This window comes from Amblyraja radiata, chromosome 13, assembly GCF_010909765.2.
Source record: "Amblyraja radiata isolate CabotCenter1 chromosome 13, sAmbRad1.1.pri, whole genome shotgun sequence".
Taxonomy (NCBI): Eukaryota; Metazoa; Chordata; class Chondrichthyes; order Rajiformes; family Rajidae; genus Amblyraja; species Amblyraja radiata.
This window is the reverse complement of record NC_045968.1, coordinates 26,970,361-26,988,587: the sequence shown is the minus strand read 5'-3', so window position 1 is coordinate 26,988,587 and position 18,227 is coordinate 26,970,361. Positions and strand designations below refer to the sequence as shown.

Sequence of the window (18,227 nt, the reverse complement as noted above, 5' to 3'; positions counted from 1 at the left end):
GGTTTTCATGCTTATCACACATTGGGAAAATCTTGAATGGTGTTATGACAATTTAAGCATGAAGATTGGAGACTAAATTGACATCAGCTGCATTAATTTGGGCCGGTCAAATTGTAAATATAAGGTTGGTGTACGAAAGCAAAGAATCCCCACTGAGATTAACGAATGGACTAATGTATCCGATCATGGTTCTTTAGGAGGGAATCAGGAGACTCTTCAAAATGAAAACGTAATTGCCGATCTCAACACTCTGTTTTAATTGCCAAGCACAAACAGAGCAGTAATGGACAAAAAATTACTGGATCCCTTTGTTCATTTAATTTCAAATGCAGCTCGATAGCTTCTGTGTGACAGCTACCAATGTTCAATCATGTCTGGGGCTTTGCAAGCTATTTGATGCGACCTGTAAGCCATAATTTGGCTGTCTTAGTGTTTCCGCCATGGTGCCTGGGTCAAGGGTGCCTCTAAGTGACAAGGACCATCTCAAGGACGAGGGTGATCAACCAGGAGTCTTTGTGCATTTAGGTAGCAATATTTTAGGTAGGGAAAGGGATTAAGGTTTACAGAGTGATGACACAGTCAAGTCAAGTCAAGTCACTTTTATTTATATAGCACATTTAAAAAACAACTCTCATTGGCCAAAGTGCTTTACATTTGTGGAGAGTTAGGAAATAAGTTAGAAAGCAGAACCTCAAGGATAGTAATCACTAGATTACTCCCTGTGCAACATGCTAGTGAGGGCAGGAATAGAGGTTGGCCAGATGAATGCACTCTTGGGGAATTGGTGCATGGGATACATATTCTGATTTTTGGATCATTGAGGTCTGTTCTGAGGCAGGGAAAACATGTAAATTGATTACAGGTTGCACATAAACTGGTGAGGGACCAATATCTAGAGAAGGACTTTTGGTCATAGTATTCGGAAATGTTTAAACCAGATTGGCAATGAGGAGGGTCTTAGACCAGAATGAAGGCAGGTTAAAAGTTGGGGGCAAATACTGTAGTCAAAGAAAAAAATATTATCAAACCTGATAGGCAGGAGCATTGCAAACAGAGAAGAAAGACCAAAGGTTTAAATTGCATTTATTTCAATGCAAGAGGCTTAACAGGTAAGGCAGACAAGACATGATTTGGTTTGGGGAATTGAGATGTACAGTAATAGCCATAACAGAAACAAGGCTGAGGAAAGGGCAAGATTGGCAGCTGAATGTTCTAGATTACCAATGCTCTGGATGTGTTAGATATGTAGGTAAGAGAGGAGGGAGAGGAGTGAGAAGTGGTTCATTTCTGATGAGGGAGGACTTAACTACAGAGCTTAGAGGGAATATTCTCAGGAGATTGTCCAGTGAGACAATACAGGTAGAAATAATCTTGAAGGGAACGATCACTTCGATGGGACTGAATTATAGGCCTCACATTAGTCAGCAGGAATCATAGGAGCAGATTTATGGGAGATTTCAACTCGAATATTCACCGGGTCTCCCATAACATAAAGGACTTGATAGCATGGAATTTGTTTAAGTGGGACCTAGGAAGTCTGTTATTCAATATATCAAACAGTGCAGCAGAGGAGCGGCCCTCTGCGGAGCACAATTTCCATGCCAAACATGATCCCAAATTAAACTAATCTTCTTCAACTGCACATGATTCATACCCCTGCATATCCATGTGCCAGGATATTCTAAAAGCCTCTGAAATGGCACAATTATATATGTCTAGAGGGCATGAAATAAATCTCAAAGGCAAGGTAAACAAAATCCCCAAATTCTGCAGGTATACTAGGAATTAAAGGATGGTTAGGGAGAGATAGATCCCCATAAAGATCAGCATGCTCATCTTTATGCAGAGTTACAATGGATGGGGGGGATATTAATTTAATATTTTTCATCAGTTTTTACTGAGGAGGAGATCATGCAAGCTAAGGTACTGGAGTAAGGTACACAAAATTGCTGGGGAAACTCAGCGGGTGCAGCAGCATCTATGGAGCGAAGGAAATAGGCGACGTTTCGGGCCGAAACCCTTCTTCAGACTGATGGGGGGTGGGGAAAGAAAGAAGGAAAAAGGGAGGAGGAGGAGGAGCCCGAGGGCGGGCGGATGGGAGGGTGGGAGGAGACAGCTAGAGGGTTAAGGAAGGGGAGGAGACAGCACGGGCTAGCCAAATTGGGAGAATTCAATGTTAATGCCATAAGGACGCAAGGACCCCAGACGGAATATGAGGTGCTGTTCCTCCAATTTCCGCTGTTGCTCACTCTGGCAATGGAGGAGACCCAGGACAGAGAGGTCGGATTGGGAATGGGAGGGGGAGTTGAAGTGCTGAGCCACCGGGAGGTCAGGTAGGTTATTGCGGACTGAGCGGAGGTGTTCGGCGAAACGATCGCCCAACCTACGCTTGGTCTCAGCCGATGTAAATCAGCTGACATCTAGAGCAGCGGATGCAGTAGATGAGGTTGGAGGAGATACAGGTGAACCTTTGTCGCACCTTGAACGACTGCTTGGGACCTTGAATGGAGTCGAGGGGGGAGGTGAAGGGACAGGTGTTGCATTTCTTGCGGTTGCAACGGAAAGTGCCCGGGGAGGGGGTGGTGCGGGAGGGAAGGGAAGAATTGACGAGGGAGTTGCGGAGGGAGCGGTCTTTGCGGAAGGCAGACATGGGGGGAGATGGGAAGATGTGGCGAGTGGTGGGGTCACGTTGGAGGTGGCGGAAATGGCGGAGGATTATGTGTTGTATTTGCCGGCTGGTGGGGTGAAAGGTGAGGACCAGAGGGACTCTGCCCTTGTTGCGTGTGCGGGGATGGGGAGAGAGAGCAGTGTTACGGGGTATGGATGAGACCCTGGTGTGAGCCTCATCTATGGTGGCGGAGGGGAATCCCCGTTCCCTCCAGAAGGTACTGGAGTACACAAGTTGTGAAGCCTTAGGCCATTTATGAATTATCAAAAAGTAAATGTTGATGCTTTTAACATAGGTTCAGGTTTATAAATCCCATGGCTTGACCTAATAATAATAATAATAAATTTTATTTAATGGGCGCCTTTCAGACATCTCAAGGACACCTTACATAGTAATCGGAATAAAAACATATAATCGGAATATAACAAGTAATAAAGACATCACAGAGATACAAATTAAAAACAGAATTCAATCCAAAAATAGAAAATCAAAAACACAGTGTGAAGACCTAGTGCCCCCTTCAATCGTAAGATGTTAGGGAATAAATTGCAGAAATCCTTGCAGAACGATTTATATCAGGTGAAGTTCTGGAGACTGGTTGGCGGCTAGTGTTGCACCATTAGGAAGGCAGCAAAGGGATGTCAAGAAACTTCAGGGTCAATGAACCTGACATCAGTGTTGGGAAAGTTGTTGGAGCGGTTTAGTGTGTAGGAAATACGTGTCTCACAAATCTTATAGAGTTTTATTTCACCAAGAAGATTCATGAGTTCAGGACATTAAAGGTTTTCTAGATGGATTTAGCAAGGTCCCGTATGGTAAAATAATCTGATAGATTAGATGGCATGGAATCCAAGGATACTACCCAATTTGATTCAAAATTAGCTCGGATCAAATTTAAATAAGGAAGGATATTGTTTTCTTCCACAGTTCCCTCCTTGTTGATCAAAACTTGGTAAGAAAGGATATTAATATTTTCTCTCATTAATCAGTTGTGAAATTGTAGCCATATATCTCAAATTATAATTTTGGTTGAACCTGTGAAAGAGCTAATAGTCAAATCTAATATAGTTTACAAAATGATGTGGAACACAATATGGAGGAAGGTTGTCTTTTTAATAAATACATTAAAATGGAAACCTGAGTAATAACAAGTGCTTCTTTCAAGGCCTTAAAGAAACCAAGACAGAAAAAATAGCTGACGCTCCGGAGATGAGCAATAACTTGTTATTGAATGAGCTTGATTTGGACCCAGCTTTTCCTATATTCTGAAGGGCTATAGAATCTTTCAATCATGCCATATTCAGATTTAGAAGGAGAGCTTTACAAATAAGAAAATAGATAATTGCACCAACTTCCCTTTGTTCTGTGAGTGGATCCTGAGAAGCACTGAGCAACGTTTGTGCTCTTTGTAGGTCTTGCCACTCCCGTCTGATGAATCGATTAAATATTGGCTTGGTGTACCTTTAACCAGTTAGTTGTTGTCTTCTTTTAAGAAACAAACTTTTACACCTGTCCTTGAGCTGGCAAAGAGATACCTCCTTTTGCATGCAAAGGAATATGGGCACAGCTTCTAATCAGATAAGGAAGCTTGTTTACCTTAATCAGTGATTTATCTGTGTGGAAGTTGTTTGTTGGATTTCATACTCCAATGTCTCCATCTCCCTCCTGTTTCTTGTAACTATCTAGATGCATCACTTCACCCTCATATCTTCCCTGATTCAACACAATGTTAGTATATTCATAAGTATTTCATACTACAAAGATAGTTAATAAGGTATATGTCTTAAATACTATCACAACATTTTATGATTCTTGTGTTTCCTTCTCATCGAGGGTTGTGTTTGAATGATGCAGTTTACATCTGGTAGCATTTACCCATTTGGATTTTCTTTTACTTTTACTACCATTCGTGTTATTAGCATCAATTATGGTCCTTTCCATCTACGAGAGAAAGAATCTTTATTGATGGCTCGCACATAACCTGATCTCCTGGTTAAAACGGGTGCATATTTCCTTCGACTGGAGGGACCTTTCCTGCTTAACTTTCTCATAGATTTTACCAACTATTTCACTTGTGGTTACCTGTGGTTTACATTATTGAAATAAATTTATCATTGATCAATGTCTCAGCAGCCTTTCATCTTTGTCTTTCCCTAGATTTTCACCAGTCAGTGCATTGCAGATACCTATCACTCTCTATGTAAAGAACTTGACCAGCCCCCCAAGTGTTCTTTGCCCTTTCTCCCTCTTACCTGAAAGCTCTGCCGTCTAGTCTTTGACATCCACATCCCGGAAATAAGGTTCCGTCCATCAGCAATATCTGTGCCTCTCATAACTATATATACTTCTAACTGGTCTCCCCTCAAGCTGTGGTGTTTTTAAGAAAACAATCCAAGTTGTTATTAGAGATAATGTCTCTAAACCTGGTGACATTGGGGTAAACCTCGTCTGCACACTTTTCAAATCATCCACATCCTTCCTGCAGAGAGAGGGAGAGTGCTAGTGAGAGTGAAAAATTGTGTCAGTGAATGAGAGAGAGGTTATGTCAGTGGGAGAGATGGAGTGTGTTAGTGGAAGAAATGGAATGTGTCAGGAAGAGACATGTTGTGTCAATTGGTGTTTGATTCTAATTTTAATTGGACATGGGAATTGGAGTGTATCCAGATCCGAAGAAGTTGTCAGAAAAAAATAAGTGTAACAGTCAAGTGAATGGTTCACAAAGTCCTAAATCGCCGAATTATTATTCAATTAAATTATATTCCTGTATGTAGTTGGACAATATAACTGGAAAAAATGTTCAATTAATGATCGACTTCCAACAATGACTTTCTTTTTTTGGCTGGAATTCATGAAATTCCAGACATGCGCTCCATACGAAGTTGAAAATATACGCTCCACATCCTCCTTTTTCCAGGGAGCATAGTACTTCTTCCAATCAGGACATGGGATGGCGTAGAATCGTTCAATGCTCCATAAAGAGATGCCGTTGCATTCTTTGCCAATGAAGGCAATGATTTTATCCATCTGACACCATCTCTTCAGCACACGGGTAATCAGTTTAGGACCTTGTTGACCCCAAATATATGAATTGTAGTTGGCCACAAAATCTTTCATGCAATTCCAAAGAAAAGGATGGTGCCTGTGATAGAAACCCATTGCACCATTACTGATAGAATTTGAGAGCTGTGCACTTGTAAAGTTGCCAAATGGCAGAGACTGCATAGATATAATGTCAGAGTCCAGGTAGATGCCCCCATACTTCCACAACATTGCAACTCTACAGCCATCAGCAAACACATGGAGCCAAAACTTTTCATTTTTTGGGATTACCTGTGATATAATGGAGAAAGAAACATTATCTTCATTTCAATTCCTTCTAAACCTTCAGTCCTATCCCTCAATCGATGTTAAGCTGCCAGGTCCACTAGGAAGGAAACAACTCTATCCTCTCTTCATCCTTGTTCCTGACAGATAGAGAGTCATTCGGTTAAAAAGGCAACTACTTTGTCAAATCACATCCACCCGATCACTGCACTCATCGATTCTACCCCCAATTATCTACAATAGATCCGTGGTGATTCACATGCTTACCGAGATCCTTCTTAAATACTTTGACAGTACCTGCCTCCACACCGATGTCTGGGTTAATTACCTTATCGATGCCTCTTATGATGTCACTCTACAGCCTCCTATACTCAAATGAGGAAATACACAGCTGATCCAGCCTCTCCTTATAACTCAAAACTTCTAGAACTGATAACTTCCTTAAACATTTTCTTTGCACCCTTTGCACTTTGTTATTTTGACTGACATGTTCCAATCCAGACAACACAGTGGTCATTAATATCTATTTTAAACATCAAATATTGCAGCAGCAAATAGTCAAAAATCTATCAATTCATGCTTTATAGATGCCCAACCATTAAACATTCACTGAATTATTTGGCAGAAAATCCCAAAGATTCACCACACCAAGCTCTGACCGAGAGAAATTCCTCCTCAATTTTATCCTGAATGACCAAAGTCCTATTTGGAGATTGTCATCTCCTTAATATAGACACATAGTCAGGGGAAACATCATCTCAGTATTTAACCCGTCATGCACCTTACAAATATTAGATATTTCCAGGAGATTACTTGTGGGTTTTCTAATCTCAGGTGAGCCCTGGCCCAAGATGCTCAATTTCTGTTATACAACAAACCTGCCATGCAAGGAATCAACCTGGTGCCACTTTACTGCACTCCATTTAGTGTGTTCATTCTTCTTCATTCATGGAGACCAGAATTGGACGCGAATTTCAGATAGACTGAGTCAACTTACTCCCAAGACCGAAATAGTCAACGCACACCCTACCTATCATGTACTTGTCAAAATGTCTTTTAAGTGCTGTTACAGTAGTTGCCTCCAGCTCATTCCATAGACAGACTATTCACTGTGTGAAAAATCAGGCCTCACGATTCTATTGTGTGCATTCACCTGATGCATGTCCATAAAGACATTGGACACATTTATAAGATCACCCCTCGGTCTCCTTTGCTTCAAGAACAAATTCCTGGCCTGTCCAACCTCTTCCAATAATTTAGTCCTTGTTTCCTAGTTAATATCATGGTAAAGCTTTTCTTCACTCAATCAAACTTAATGGAATCTTTCCTGGGTGATCAAATCAAAACGTGAAACTCCAGGTGGGACCTCACCAACTTGAATAACTGCAACATCATCAACATCCTATCCTTAATGTATTCACTGATGTAGACGAGCATGTCTCTTCGTTATCACCTCCCCACAGCCAAAAAAGTGATCACTGGGGACTACACAATTGCTTGGTCATTGGTGCCGCTCCAGATTTGTTTTGAACCTTTTCATACTCCTAGTTACTCTCTCCCCCATTCTCAGTCTGAAGAAGGATTTCGACCCAAAATGCCACATTCCTCTTAGCCAGAGATGCTGCCTGACCCGCTGAGTTACTAAAGCATTTTGTGTCTATCTTTATGTCTAAAACTTTCTTCACCACCCTGTCCAATTATAATGTTACTTTCAGTGAAATATGTACTTGTACTCCTATCTCCCTCTATTCTACAGCCTTCCCCAGAGCCCTAAAATTCACTGAGAAAGTCCTACTCAAGTTTGACAACCCAAAATGTAACACATCACACTTTCTTCTTATTGGTTACCTTTTGATACCAGAATTTCAATGGAGTATCTTCAAACAGTTGAGTAGCGTTTAAAGGGAGAAGGACAATATTCTTCATTGAGGAGAGCAACGGGATGAGTCTGTACTTCGGCTCTGGATATTGGCTCAAGTTGCCACTGAACCCCTTCATGAATAAATAGATTGGCTTATCTGGGTTTTGACGAGCAGTAGACTCCACTGAGCACATCACCAATGGCTTCAGCTCCACATTGTCTGACGTTTCCAGAAAAATAATCCCAGGATTTAGCAGTGGACGAGGATCATCCAGGGTAGCTTCATCTTCCACTTGTGACATTCTTACCATGTTCTTTTGAACATTTTGTTGTGTTTTCAAATGCCAACTTACATATAGCAGAACACTAGCTCCCATTATGAAGACAATGATAAATATGCAACGAATGGGATTCATGGTGTGGCAATGAGGTGTTTCTCCACAGGCTCCTGTGAATTAATAAATCAAAAAATATTATTCCCACAGTGTGGAGGAGCCTCTTTTTTTTGATAGCTTTCATTAGAAGCATGTTGAGAAATCTGAAACTTCAAAAGACAACAATTGTCAAGCAATTAGAACTGAACATTTGTATTACCAGGATTGAGTGTGCCAGTGGAATCTAGGAGTAAAATATGCCCTAATGGCTATATCGGGAAAGATTCATTACTGACAACAACAGCAGATAGCAGTGTTGGGAACCCTGTTGGGGATTAACAGCACCTGACCGACCATCCAGGGTAGCTTCATCTTCCACTTGTGACATTCTTACCATGTTCTTTTGAACATTTTGTTGTGATTTCAAATGCCAATTTACATATAGCAGAACACTAGCTCCCATTATGAAGCCAACGATAAATATGTTATGAATGAGAATCATGGTGTGGCAATGAGGTGCATCTCCAAAGGATCCTGTGAATTAATAAATCAAAAAATATTATTCCCACAGTGTGGAGGAGCCTGTTTTTTTTTTTTGATAGCTTTGGATAGGAGCATGCTGATAAATCTGAAACTTCAAAAGACAACAATTGTCAAGCAATTAGAACTGAATACTTTTTTTATTACCAGGATTGAGTGTGCCAGTGGAATCTATACTAAAATAGGTCCCGATGGCTATATCGGGAGAGATTCATTACTGACAACAGCAGCAGATAGCAATGTTGGGAACCCTGTTGGGGATTAACAGCACCCGACCGACCATCCAGAATGTAATACCTTCTGCCTCACCCTCTCTTTGATTGACTCAGCTCACCCCAGCATCGGAGATGTTGTGGTAGCAAGTCCTGCTTGTGAATCTTAGGGGAGGCAGTAGACATCAGCTGTGCACATTGAGGGTGGATACGTGGAGGTAGGATTGCCTGAGGATGGAAGATCGGTGATAAAGGCATTTGATTTTTGAATGGAGGGAGGGATGAAGTCTTCCAGGTGAAATAGTTAAGGCAAATTGAATTAGAACATATAAAAGACATTTGAACAGGCACATCAGGTTGGGAGAGGCACTCAAGCTTCACATTCACAATGGGAACTGTGCAGGGAGAATATCCATGACCTCCCTGGATTTGCCAATGGTCTAAAAATCTGAATCCCTCCCCCCTGCACGAGCTCCACAGCCGCACGATCAACTGTCCTGTCTTCAGGAGCCAGAAACAAGATGTCATGTCTCAACCCCCCCCCCCCCCCCCCCCCCCCCAAAACCACTGCTTCAACTGTGGCAATGTGCATTTGAATTGCAAAACAAAGGTGTCTGTTGAATTCATTGCCACGGGAGGCTGTCATTGGGGATTTGCATGAAAGGAAGTGAAAGAGCATGTAATGAGTGCAAAGGCTGTTACGTGACTTTTAAAACTGTATTGGAATAAATGTGGATTAATTCGATGCTCCAGGCAGAATAGGATCTGATTGAAAGATGCTGTTCCTCTGTATATTTACAGTGCCTCTTGTGATTCAAGAGGCAGTATCTCTTGAAGAAATTGTGTGTTACGTGGAAGCCAAACATCCACCTTTATTTAGATTATGTTGGAGGTTTTCACTGTGAAAATTGTTATTTCGAAGTTTTTCTGTTATTTGTGAAGGCTCTAAAGGAAGAGAGGTGCAGGCCCTTTTTGTATGTATCTCTGTTTTGATGTATCTGTGTTTTAAGTTCTTTTTAAATTTAATTTATTTGAAGTTGGTTTGCGAGAGACCATGGACACACAGCATTTGGAGAAACTGGAGTTTAAGGTATTTTTAAATTGTGAATTTGAATCTGGTATTTTGGAAGACTGGGGTAAAAAAGTTTATCCTTTATGATTCCATTTTATTAACCTTAATTCCTTCAATTATCATATTCCTTTAAGATTCAGTATTTATGTCCTCTCAAGCCTACATTCTCAGAGCATTCTCTCTTAAGTTTTAAATCACCAAGACGTGCCTTCATTTACATTAGTCCTGTCCCATATATTCTTCCAAGCTCCAAAGATTTTGTTTGGAATTATAAGAGAAAGAGAAAATGATCAGAACATTCTATCCCTCCTTTGTCATGGAACTTAGTGCTGATCACATGGCACCAATGAAGTGTAACTTCTCTTCTACACCCCATCTTAAAATTGTGCTTGACATCTGGGTCATTAAAGCATTCATATCCATAAGCATCCTAATGGAAAGAAAAAGATCTAAAAAGCTCCACATTTTAACTTGGCTTCAGCAGAACAGTATTTGTTACATTCAAGTTCATATTTGGTAGTACAGGTGCACAACCTTTTATCCGGAGTTCCGGAAACCGAAAAGCTCCGAAAACCGGACATTTTTTCCAGGATGTCGTCTGCACACCAAAGCTCGCGTTTGGTGCCAAACATGACCTGAAACGACCCACGGTCAACCCAGGTCTGTACTACTGTAGCGGCTGCCTCCTCCCCGGAGACCGGGGAGACACTTAAACATCTGTAAATCATTGCTTAAATGTTAGTCAGTTAGTTTGGATGGCTTTTATGTGAAGGGGGGGGGGGTGAAGGGGGAAACTTTAATTCTTAGTCCCTACCTGGTCGGAGAGGCGGGGAGCGGGCAATGCCTTACCGGGTCGCCGTGCAGTAAGCACCGGAGCGCTGTGGCTGCCGACTCCCAACATCGCGGAGCTGGGGCTGTGGGCGTCCTGCCTCGGGCGGCGCCGGTTGTAGCTCCAACCCCGGCAACTCTACCCCTGGCTGCGCGGCGCTCCAAATCCAGCGCCGCCCGCGGCCGGACGCCCGCAGCCCCAGCTCCGCGATGTTGGCAGTCGGCGGCCACAGCGCTCCAGAGCTTACCGCACGGCATTGCCCGATCCCCGCTGGTATCCCAGTGCTGTGGCCGCCGACTCCCAACATCGTGGAGCTGTGGCTGCGGGCGTCCGGCCGGGGGCCGCGGGCCGCGCTGGATTTGGAGCGCCGCGCAGCCAGGGGTAGATTTCGCCGGGGTCGGAGCTCCAACTGGCGCCGCCCACAGCCCCAGCTCCGCGATGTTGGGAGTCGGCGGCCACAGCGCTCCGGAGCTTACTGCACGGCGACCCGGTAAGGCATTGCCTGCTCGCCTCTCCGACCAGGTAGGGGACTAAGAATTAAAGTTTCCCTCTTCACCCCCCCCCCCCATCACCACATAAAATCCCTCCAAACTAACTGACTAACATTTAAGCAATGATTTACAATGATTCTCCGGTGAGGAGGCAGCCGCTCCAGACTTTTCAAGCCGCCCGCGCTACCTACCTAATCTACGCTAAAAATCTTCCATTCCGAAATCCGAAAAATTCCGAAATCCGAGAAGTGTCTGGTCCCAAGGCTTTCGGATAAAAGGTTGTGCACCTGTAAAACCAGTCAGCGACCATAAATTCCCATAGAGCAAAAATGAAAGATGTCGAACCATTGAAATCTTATTCATAACACGATTAGGCAAAATATACTTTAAAAGGAAACAATTCATGCAGAATATTGTATACAAACAGTGATATAATATTGGATGTCTAATGTTTAGTTGAAATTCTAGCTTGACTTAAATATCAGATAGGCAGAATGCTGGGGTTACTGAGCAGGTTAGGCAGCATCTCTGGTGAACATTGCTAAGTGGCATTTTGGGTGGGGACCCTCCTTCACACTACACTTATTGTTCCTTTGGATCATTTGCTTTGATGTAATCATACTTTTCTTGCAGACAATTTTAATCATACTGGAGAACAGTGTCGAGTGCGTACTGCAAATGACACAAGGGGGTCAAAACAAAACAAAAGGGGGACGGCTGCAGGCGTGCAAGATATATAAATGACAGAAGACAAACTGGTTATTAAAATTATAGTGTAGGAAGGAAATGCAGATGTTGATTTAAAGCGAAGATAGACACAAAATGCTGGAGTAACGCAACGGGACAGGCAGCACCTCTGTAGAGAAGGAATGGGTGAGGTTTCAGGTCGAGATGCTTCTTTAAACCCTTCCTCAGGCGAACCATTCTTCAGACTCTGATAAAGGTTCTTGAGCCAAAACGACAACCATTCCTTCCCTCCAGAGATGCTGCATGTATACTCCAGCATTTTATGTCTATCCTTAATTAAAAAGATAGCACAGATACAAATTTTGTTGATTGATTATCTCGGTTGGTTAGTGAAATCAAGAATACAGGACAAGACATTCATAAACTACCAAGGCATATTGCGAGCTGAAGAGAGACACAAAATGCTGGAGTAACTCAGTGGGTCAGGCAGCAACTCCGAGAAAAGAAATAGGTGATATTTCGGGTCGAGGCCCTTCTTCAGATTGAGAGTCAGGGGAGAGGGAAACAAGGTATGTAAAGGTGCAGGATAAATCATAGCAGGCACTGATAACCCAATTACAGTGGAGACCACAATGGTCCAGTGTTGGCTGTGGAAGAGGAGATAACAAAGGGATACGAACAGTGAAACTAGCAGGACAACTAGGGTGGGAGAGGGACGGAGAGAGAGGGAATTCAAGGATCACTTGAAATTAGAAAAAACATTGATATTCCTTCGCTCCATAGATGCTGCCTCACCCGCTGAGTTTCTCCAGCATTTTTGTCTACCTTTGATATTCATTCATACTGCTGGGTTGTGAGCTGCCCAAGAGAAATCAGAGATGCTGTTCCTCCAATTTGCGTGTGACCTCACTCTGGCAGTGGAGGAGGCTCAAGACAGAAAGCTCAGTATGGGAATGGGAATGGGAATGGGGAGTTAAATGATTGGCAATTGGAGGATTTCTAGGCATTCCATTGTTATATTTTTCCACAGATCGCTTTCATTTTAAAGATATCAACAGAACCCGAAAACATGGGAAATAAAACACGTTTTCCAAGATAAGAACCAAAGTACAGTATAATTCCAAAGTAAATATGTTTAAGAGCTTTGTCACTCACCTGTTTTAAACTGGCAGTATCAGTGAAGATGTTTCGTGAGACTGTCATCGGTAATTTAATTTGGCATTTGGCAACTCGAGTTTATGTTTGCATAACATAATTTATGAATAATGAGTGTGCCCAAAAAGAGATTTGATCATTTATGGGTGTGACACAAAGAGCGGTTTGATGGAAACCATGCAGTAAGATGAGAAAGAATATATTAACACAGAACGTGTTGTGAAATGCAGGAAGTAATACATTCAGTCAATGAGGAATGAGAGGTGAACATTTTGTGTGCACAAAATCATGAGAGGAATAGTTTGAATAGATGTACAGAGTGTCTTGCGTAGAGTAGGGAAATTGTGAACCAGAGGACATAGGTTTAAGGTGATGGGAGAAAGATTTAATGGGAACCTGAGAGGTAACATTTTCACATAAAGGGTGGTGTGTGCGTGTAAAGAGCTGCCGGAGGACTTTAGAGAATTCTTCTTTAGTCAGGTTCTCACTGTTTTCTGTTCACATTTTCAGCAGCAATTGTCAAGTTAGTTAGTTCATTAAATATCTCTGAAAGCAAGAAAAAATACTTGGAGACCTCTGAAGATACTGTGAAGTTTTAATGCAGATTAAGGCCATTCGGCCCTTCAAGTCTACACCATTCAATGTGGCTGATCCACCCTTTCCTCCCAACCCCATTCTCCTGCCTTCGCCCCATAAAACCTGCCACCCATGTACCCATGGCAGTTACGCTTGCTCAGCAGCAGAGACTGTGGCATCATTCATTCTCAAGATGATTTAATGTCCAGATTTCCTTCATTTGAATTTCTTCTTCCATTTCAATTTCTTATGGAAGCTTTCAAGTTGTCAATGTGATCTTGCCCACGTTTTCCACCAGTAGGGTGTCAGGGGATGACACCGGCTTCGGCAACGACCACACCGACAATCGCAGTAGGTCACATGGTTTATTTTATTTACAGTGGTAAAAAAAAAGCTGGGGCCACATGGGGGCTCTGTCCCTCGTTGTCAGAGTGCATGTGCAGTAACGCTGACAATATCTAGCTTGTCCTGGCAGCTTAGTCCTGGTCTACAGGGGAGGCTTCTACGTTCAGGCTTCTTTGTTCAGTTCACCCTTGCTTCGAGAGGATGTGCGGACGGTACAGGATTCTTCCTGGCAGCTCAGCGTTGGGCTAGATGAGGCGATGCAGATGGTCTCTGGATTATCCTGGTGGCCAATTGTTACATCTGTGTGTGTAAGCACAATCCCTCATTGTCTATGGACAGTCAGATAGTCTGGCATTTTAGGCTTGCCCCAAGCCACTCAGTCTTAGCCTCAGGTAGAGGTGCTGGTGTCTCTCTCTTGTTTCCTCGCAGTCCAGTATTGACCACATGGTGGCATTGGTGGCCTCAGGTCTGTTGCTCAGTCTTTCTCAAAATTGCGACAGGGAATGCAAATACTCTTGTCTGCCTCACATTCTAGAATGCCTGAGTTTTCATCGGGAGCAGGATGACAGGGTTCAAGTGGTCAACTAATATCTATCCCCTTACCTGTCTGCCAGGTAAGGGGATCCGAATGACATCCAAGGGAGAGGGCACTGTCACAACATATGATATTGTGCTTGGTTAATGTGGATCAGTCTCCTATTGGAGTTACTCCAATATAGGCAACTGAGACACAGATGTTGAACATGTTCCTGAAACTGTACTCATGAAGCATTACCCTTTTTGGGTAACACTGAAATTTCTCAATCTAAGTTTTGATCTCTGGCAGTCTTTGGGTTATCCTGGTGGCTGATCTGTGCGCAGCCCCTCGTTGCCCGTGGTCAGTGTAGATTGATGCTGTTCAGCCACTAACCACATGTTGCTAGCTTCACTAACTCCACCCCATCACCAGAGCTATAACAGCACTCCCCTCCTCCTGCAGTCAGCAGATGCTGCACGAGGTCCCAACGGCTGACAACTTCCAATGCTGTGCTTGTACAACAGTGATTAAAGTTATGTTTGATCTAATGATCTATTGTCATCAGTCTCACATCATTTACATGGTGTAGAAGTGGGATGCGAACTATTTACCGGTTTTTATTTGTTTACTGAGTTTTTATTTCTCACCATCATGTCCTCGTGCAGAAAGCCCGACCCTCTAATCTTTGATGCTGATATCAGCGAACGCTGGGCCACCTTTGAAATAGACTACCGGCACTTCATCAATGTTGCACACCGGACTGATTCCGATGCTGTAAAGGCCTCCCTCCTACTAAATCTCGCTGGGCCAGAAGCACTACGCCGCTCCAGAACCTTCAGATATGCCTCTGCGGTTCTTGGTGACAACGACCAGGTAATAACTCCAGCGGAGTCTCCCGACGATTATAATTTGTTACTGCGTAAATTTAGCCAGATATGCGATCTCCCATCCAGCCATATCCTGGACCGGGCCAAGTTTTTCTCTCGTATACAGCTCCCTGGAGAGCGAGCTGACACGTTTATAGCAGATTTATTGTACCTTGCTCAGCGGTGTAGATTTCAGCAGCTACCTGCTGAGGAGCTGACGGATCAATTAACTCGAGACATTTTGGTAAATGGAATAAGTGATCTCAAGCTCAGATCTGAGCTTTTAAGGAAGGTTGACCTCACGTTGGACGAAGCGGTGTACGCTTGTCGCACCGCAGAATTTGTCGTTCCCTCTGACCCCGGGAGAACAAAACTATACATCAGGCAGGTCTCGTTGGACAGAGGGATTACTCGGATAACAGACGTCCCATGACCCAGGTCCCCTCCGACAGGAGATGCCCCACGACCCCTGCCAGCCAAGCGTCCCGCAACGACCCTCATAAGTGGTACCCGAATTGCAACTACCTACATGGAAGACAGGCTTCTTGCCCTGCCATGGGCAAAGCCTGCAACTATTGCCAAAAATTCAACCATTTTGCCTCTGTGTGTCGTTCAGCCGCTCGGTCCCATGGGAACAGGCCTGCTCTCAACTTTCTACTGCAGGGTGACAACAGCTCACGGCCACATTCCGACCTCTCCTCCGGGCTCAGCCCAATTAATTCGCAAGATGACTCTTTTGGTTATACTATCGACCATACAGCTGTGCAGCGCTCAGACCCTGCTGTCACCATCTCTGCGAATGGATTTCAATTTATTGCCCGTCTCGATACCGCCGCAAAAGTAAATACAATGTCTATTTACCTTTTCGAGAAGATTAAAGCTAATGAGAAGCTCATCAAGGACAGCTCCACTCTCCATGCATTTGGCGGTGACGTTCTCACTCCCCTGGGGAAAACTACTTTGAAATGTGACCTAGCCAAATCTAGCAAAGCTCTATCGTTCTATGTACTAAATTTTGATTCTGTGACCCTCCTTGGAAACCAGGCCTGCTAAGATCTCGGCCTGATTGCTTTCGACAAAACTGTTCACCGGCTGCGCACCTCCTGGGATCCACTCACAGACTTCCCTGATCTCCTCCACGCCATCCCAGGCAGGCTACCTGTCACCTATAAGATTGTCACAGACCCCAATGCAACTGCCGTTGTTCGACCATCTCACCGCCTGTCCGTCGCGCTGACAGACAAGGTACACTCCAAGCTCAAGGATATGGTCTCGGCTGGCATAATAGCAGCAGTCAGCGATCCAACCATCTGGGTCTCCACCATGATCGCGACCGAGAAGAAGAATAAGGGTGACATCCGCATATGCATCAACCCTAAGGACCTAAACTCTGCCATTAAGCGCCTCTACCACCCCATGAAGACAGTGGAAGATGTAGTGGCTAGAATTGGAACGGCCACCCTATTTTCAGTTCTGGATGCAAAGAACTCCTTTTGGCAGATACCGCTAGACAAAAGGTCGTCAGATCTCACTACGTTCTCCACCCCGTTCGGTAGATACAAGTTCCTCAGAATGCCATTCGGTATCAACTCCGCTAGCGAAGACTTTCAGAGAACGATGGAGCAGTTGTTTGCAGACCTACCTTGTGCCATCATTGTCGATGACATCCTTGTGTACGGGAAAGATGTGGCAGAGCATGACCGCAATCTCAAACTCGTTCTGGAGCGTGCATGAAAAGTCAATCTCAAGCTCAATCCGGACAAGTGTAAGTTCAGGGTCCCGGAGGTCACATATGTTGGACACGTATTCACCTCTGGCGGCCTCAAACCAGACCCTCAAAAGACTGACGCCATCACCGAGATGCCAGCCCCCACTGATGTGAAAGCCTTGCAGCGCTTCCTGGGTCTGGTGAACTACCTCGGCAAATTCATCCCGAACCTCAGTGAGCTGAGCTCTCCACTACGACAGCTTACGAAGAAAGATACCACATGGATGTGGCTCCAGCAGCACCAGGCGGCCTTCGAGGTGCTCAAGTCCAAGCTGAGCAGTGCGCCGACACTGGCCTTCTTTGATCGTGATCGTCCCGTGACGATCACCTGTGATGCCTCAAAATTTGGACTTGGCGCAGCCTGTCTACAAACGTCCTCTGATGGCACCTTACAGCCCGTATCGTATGCATCTCGTACCATGACTGAAACGGAGCAACACTACGCGCAGATCGAGAAGGAACTGTTGGCTGTCGTGTTCGCCTGCACCAAGTTCCGCGACTTCCTCTATGGGAACACTTTCACGGTAGAGACGGATCATCAACCCCTGGTAACGATCCTTAATAAGCCCATTCATGCCGCTCCCGCTCGCTTTCAACGCATGATGCTGCAATTGCAGGGTTACGACTTCACGATTACTTACAAGAAGGGCAAAGACATGCACCTCGCCGATGCCCTCTCTCGCGCCCCACGGGCTTCCTGCGAACAACACCCACACGAGCGAGAAAGCTTCACGGTCCTCGGTGTCGATTTCGTCTCCAGCAGACAGCTACGCACCCTGGCTACACACACTGCCGCCGATGAAACACTTCAAGTCCTATCATCCGTTATCAAGACTGGGTGGCCTGACAAGATATCCAACACGCCCATGGCGGTGCAGCCGTTCTTCCTCGTCCGTGACGAACTGGTTGTGCAAGACAGTGTCGTCGTCAAGGGCCACAAAG

The 18,227-nt window shown here is 44.2% G+C and overlaps 1 protein-coding gene and 1 long non-coding RNA gene across 2 annotated transcripts; both read right to left on the bottom strand.

Moving 5' to 3' along the window:
• Positions 1-2,884: 2,884 nt before the first annotated feature.
• Positions 2,885-17,167, bottom strand: LOC116979751. The gene is made up of 3 exons (XR_004413771.1): positions 17,156-17,167; positions 3,177-4,320; positions 2,885-2,992 (listed from the first exon to the last, which is right to left on the bottom strand). It is a non-coding gene; the product is annotated as an uncharacterized LOC116979751 (long non-coding RNA).
• Positions 5,391-13,339, bottom strand: LOC116979748 (alpha-1,4-N-acetylglucosaminyltransferase-like). Its single transcript, XM_033031512.1, has 3 exons — positions 13,214-13,339; positions 7,841-8,301; positions 5,391-5,998 (listed from the first exon to the last, which is right to left on the bottom strand). Exons 2-3 carry the CDS (start codon positions 8,267-8,269, stop codon positions 5,417-5,419), a joined length of 1,011 nt encoding a protein of 336 aa, XP_032887403.1. The 5' UTR covers positions 8,270-8,301; positions 13,214-13,339; the 3' UTR covers positions 5,391-5,416.
• Positions 17,168-18,227: the final 1,060 nt, after the last annotated feature.

What these genes read in the sequence shown, in the direction of transcription:
- LOC116979748 (XM_033031512.1), bottom strand. Translation starts at nt 8,269, where the DNA reads ATGAATCCCATTCGTTGCATATTTATCATTGTCTTCATAATGGGAGCT. An exon ending in TGAAATTCTGGTATCAAAAG is followed by an intron (nt 5,999 to 7,840) that starts GTAACCAATAAG and finishes ATTATATCACAG; the next exon opens with GTAATCCCAAAAAATGAAAA.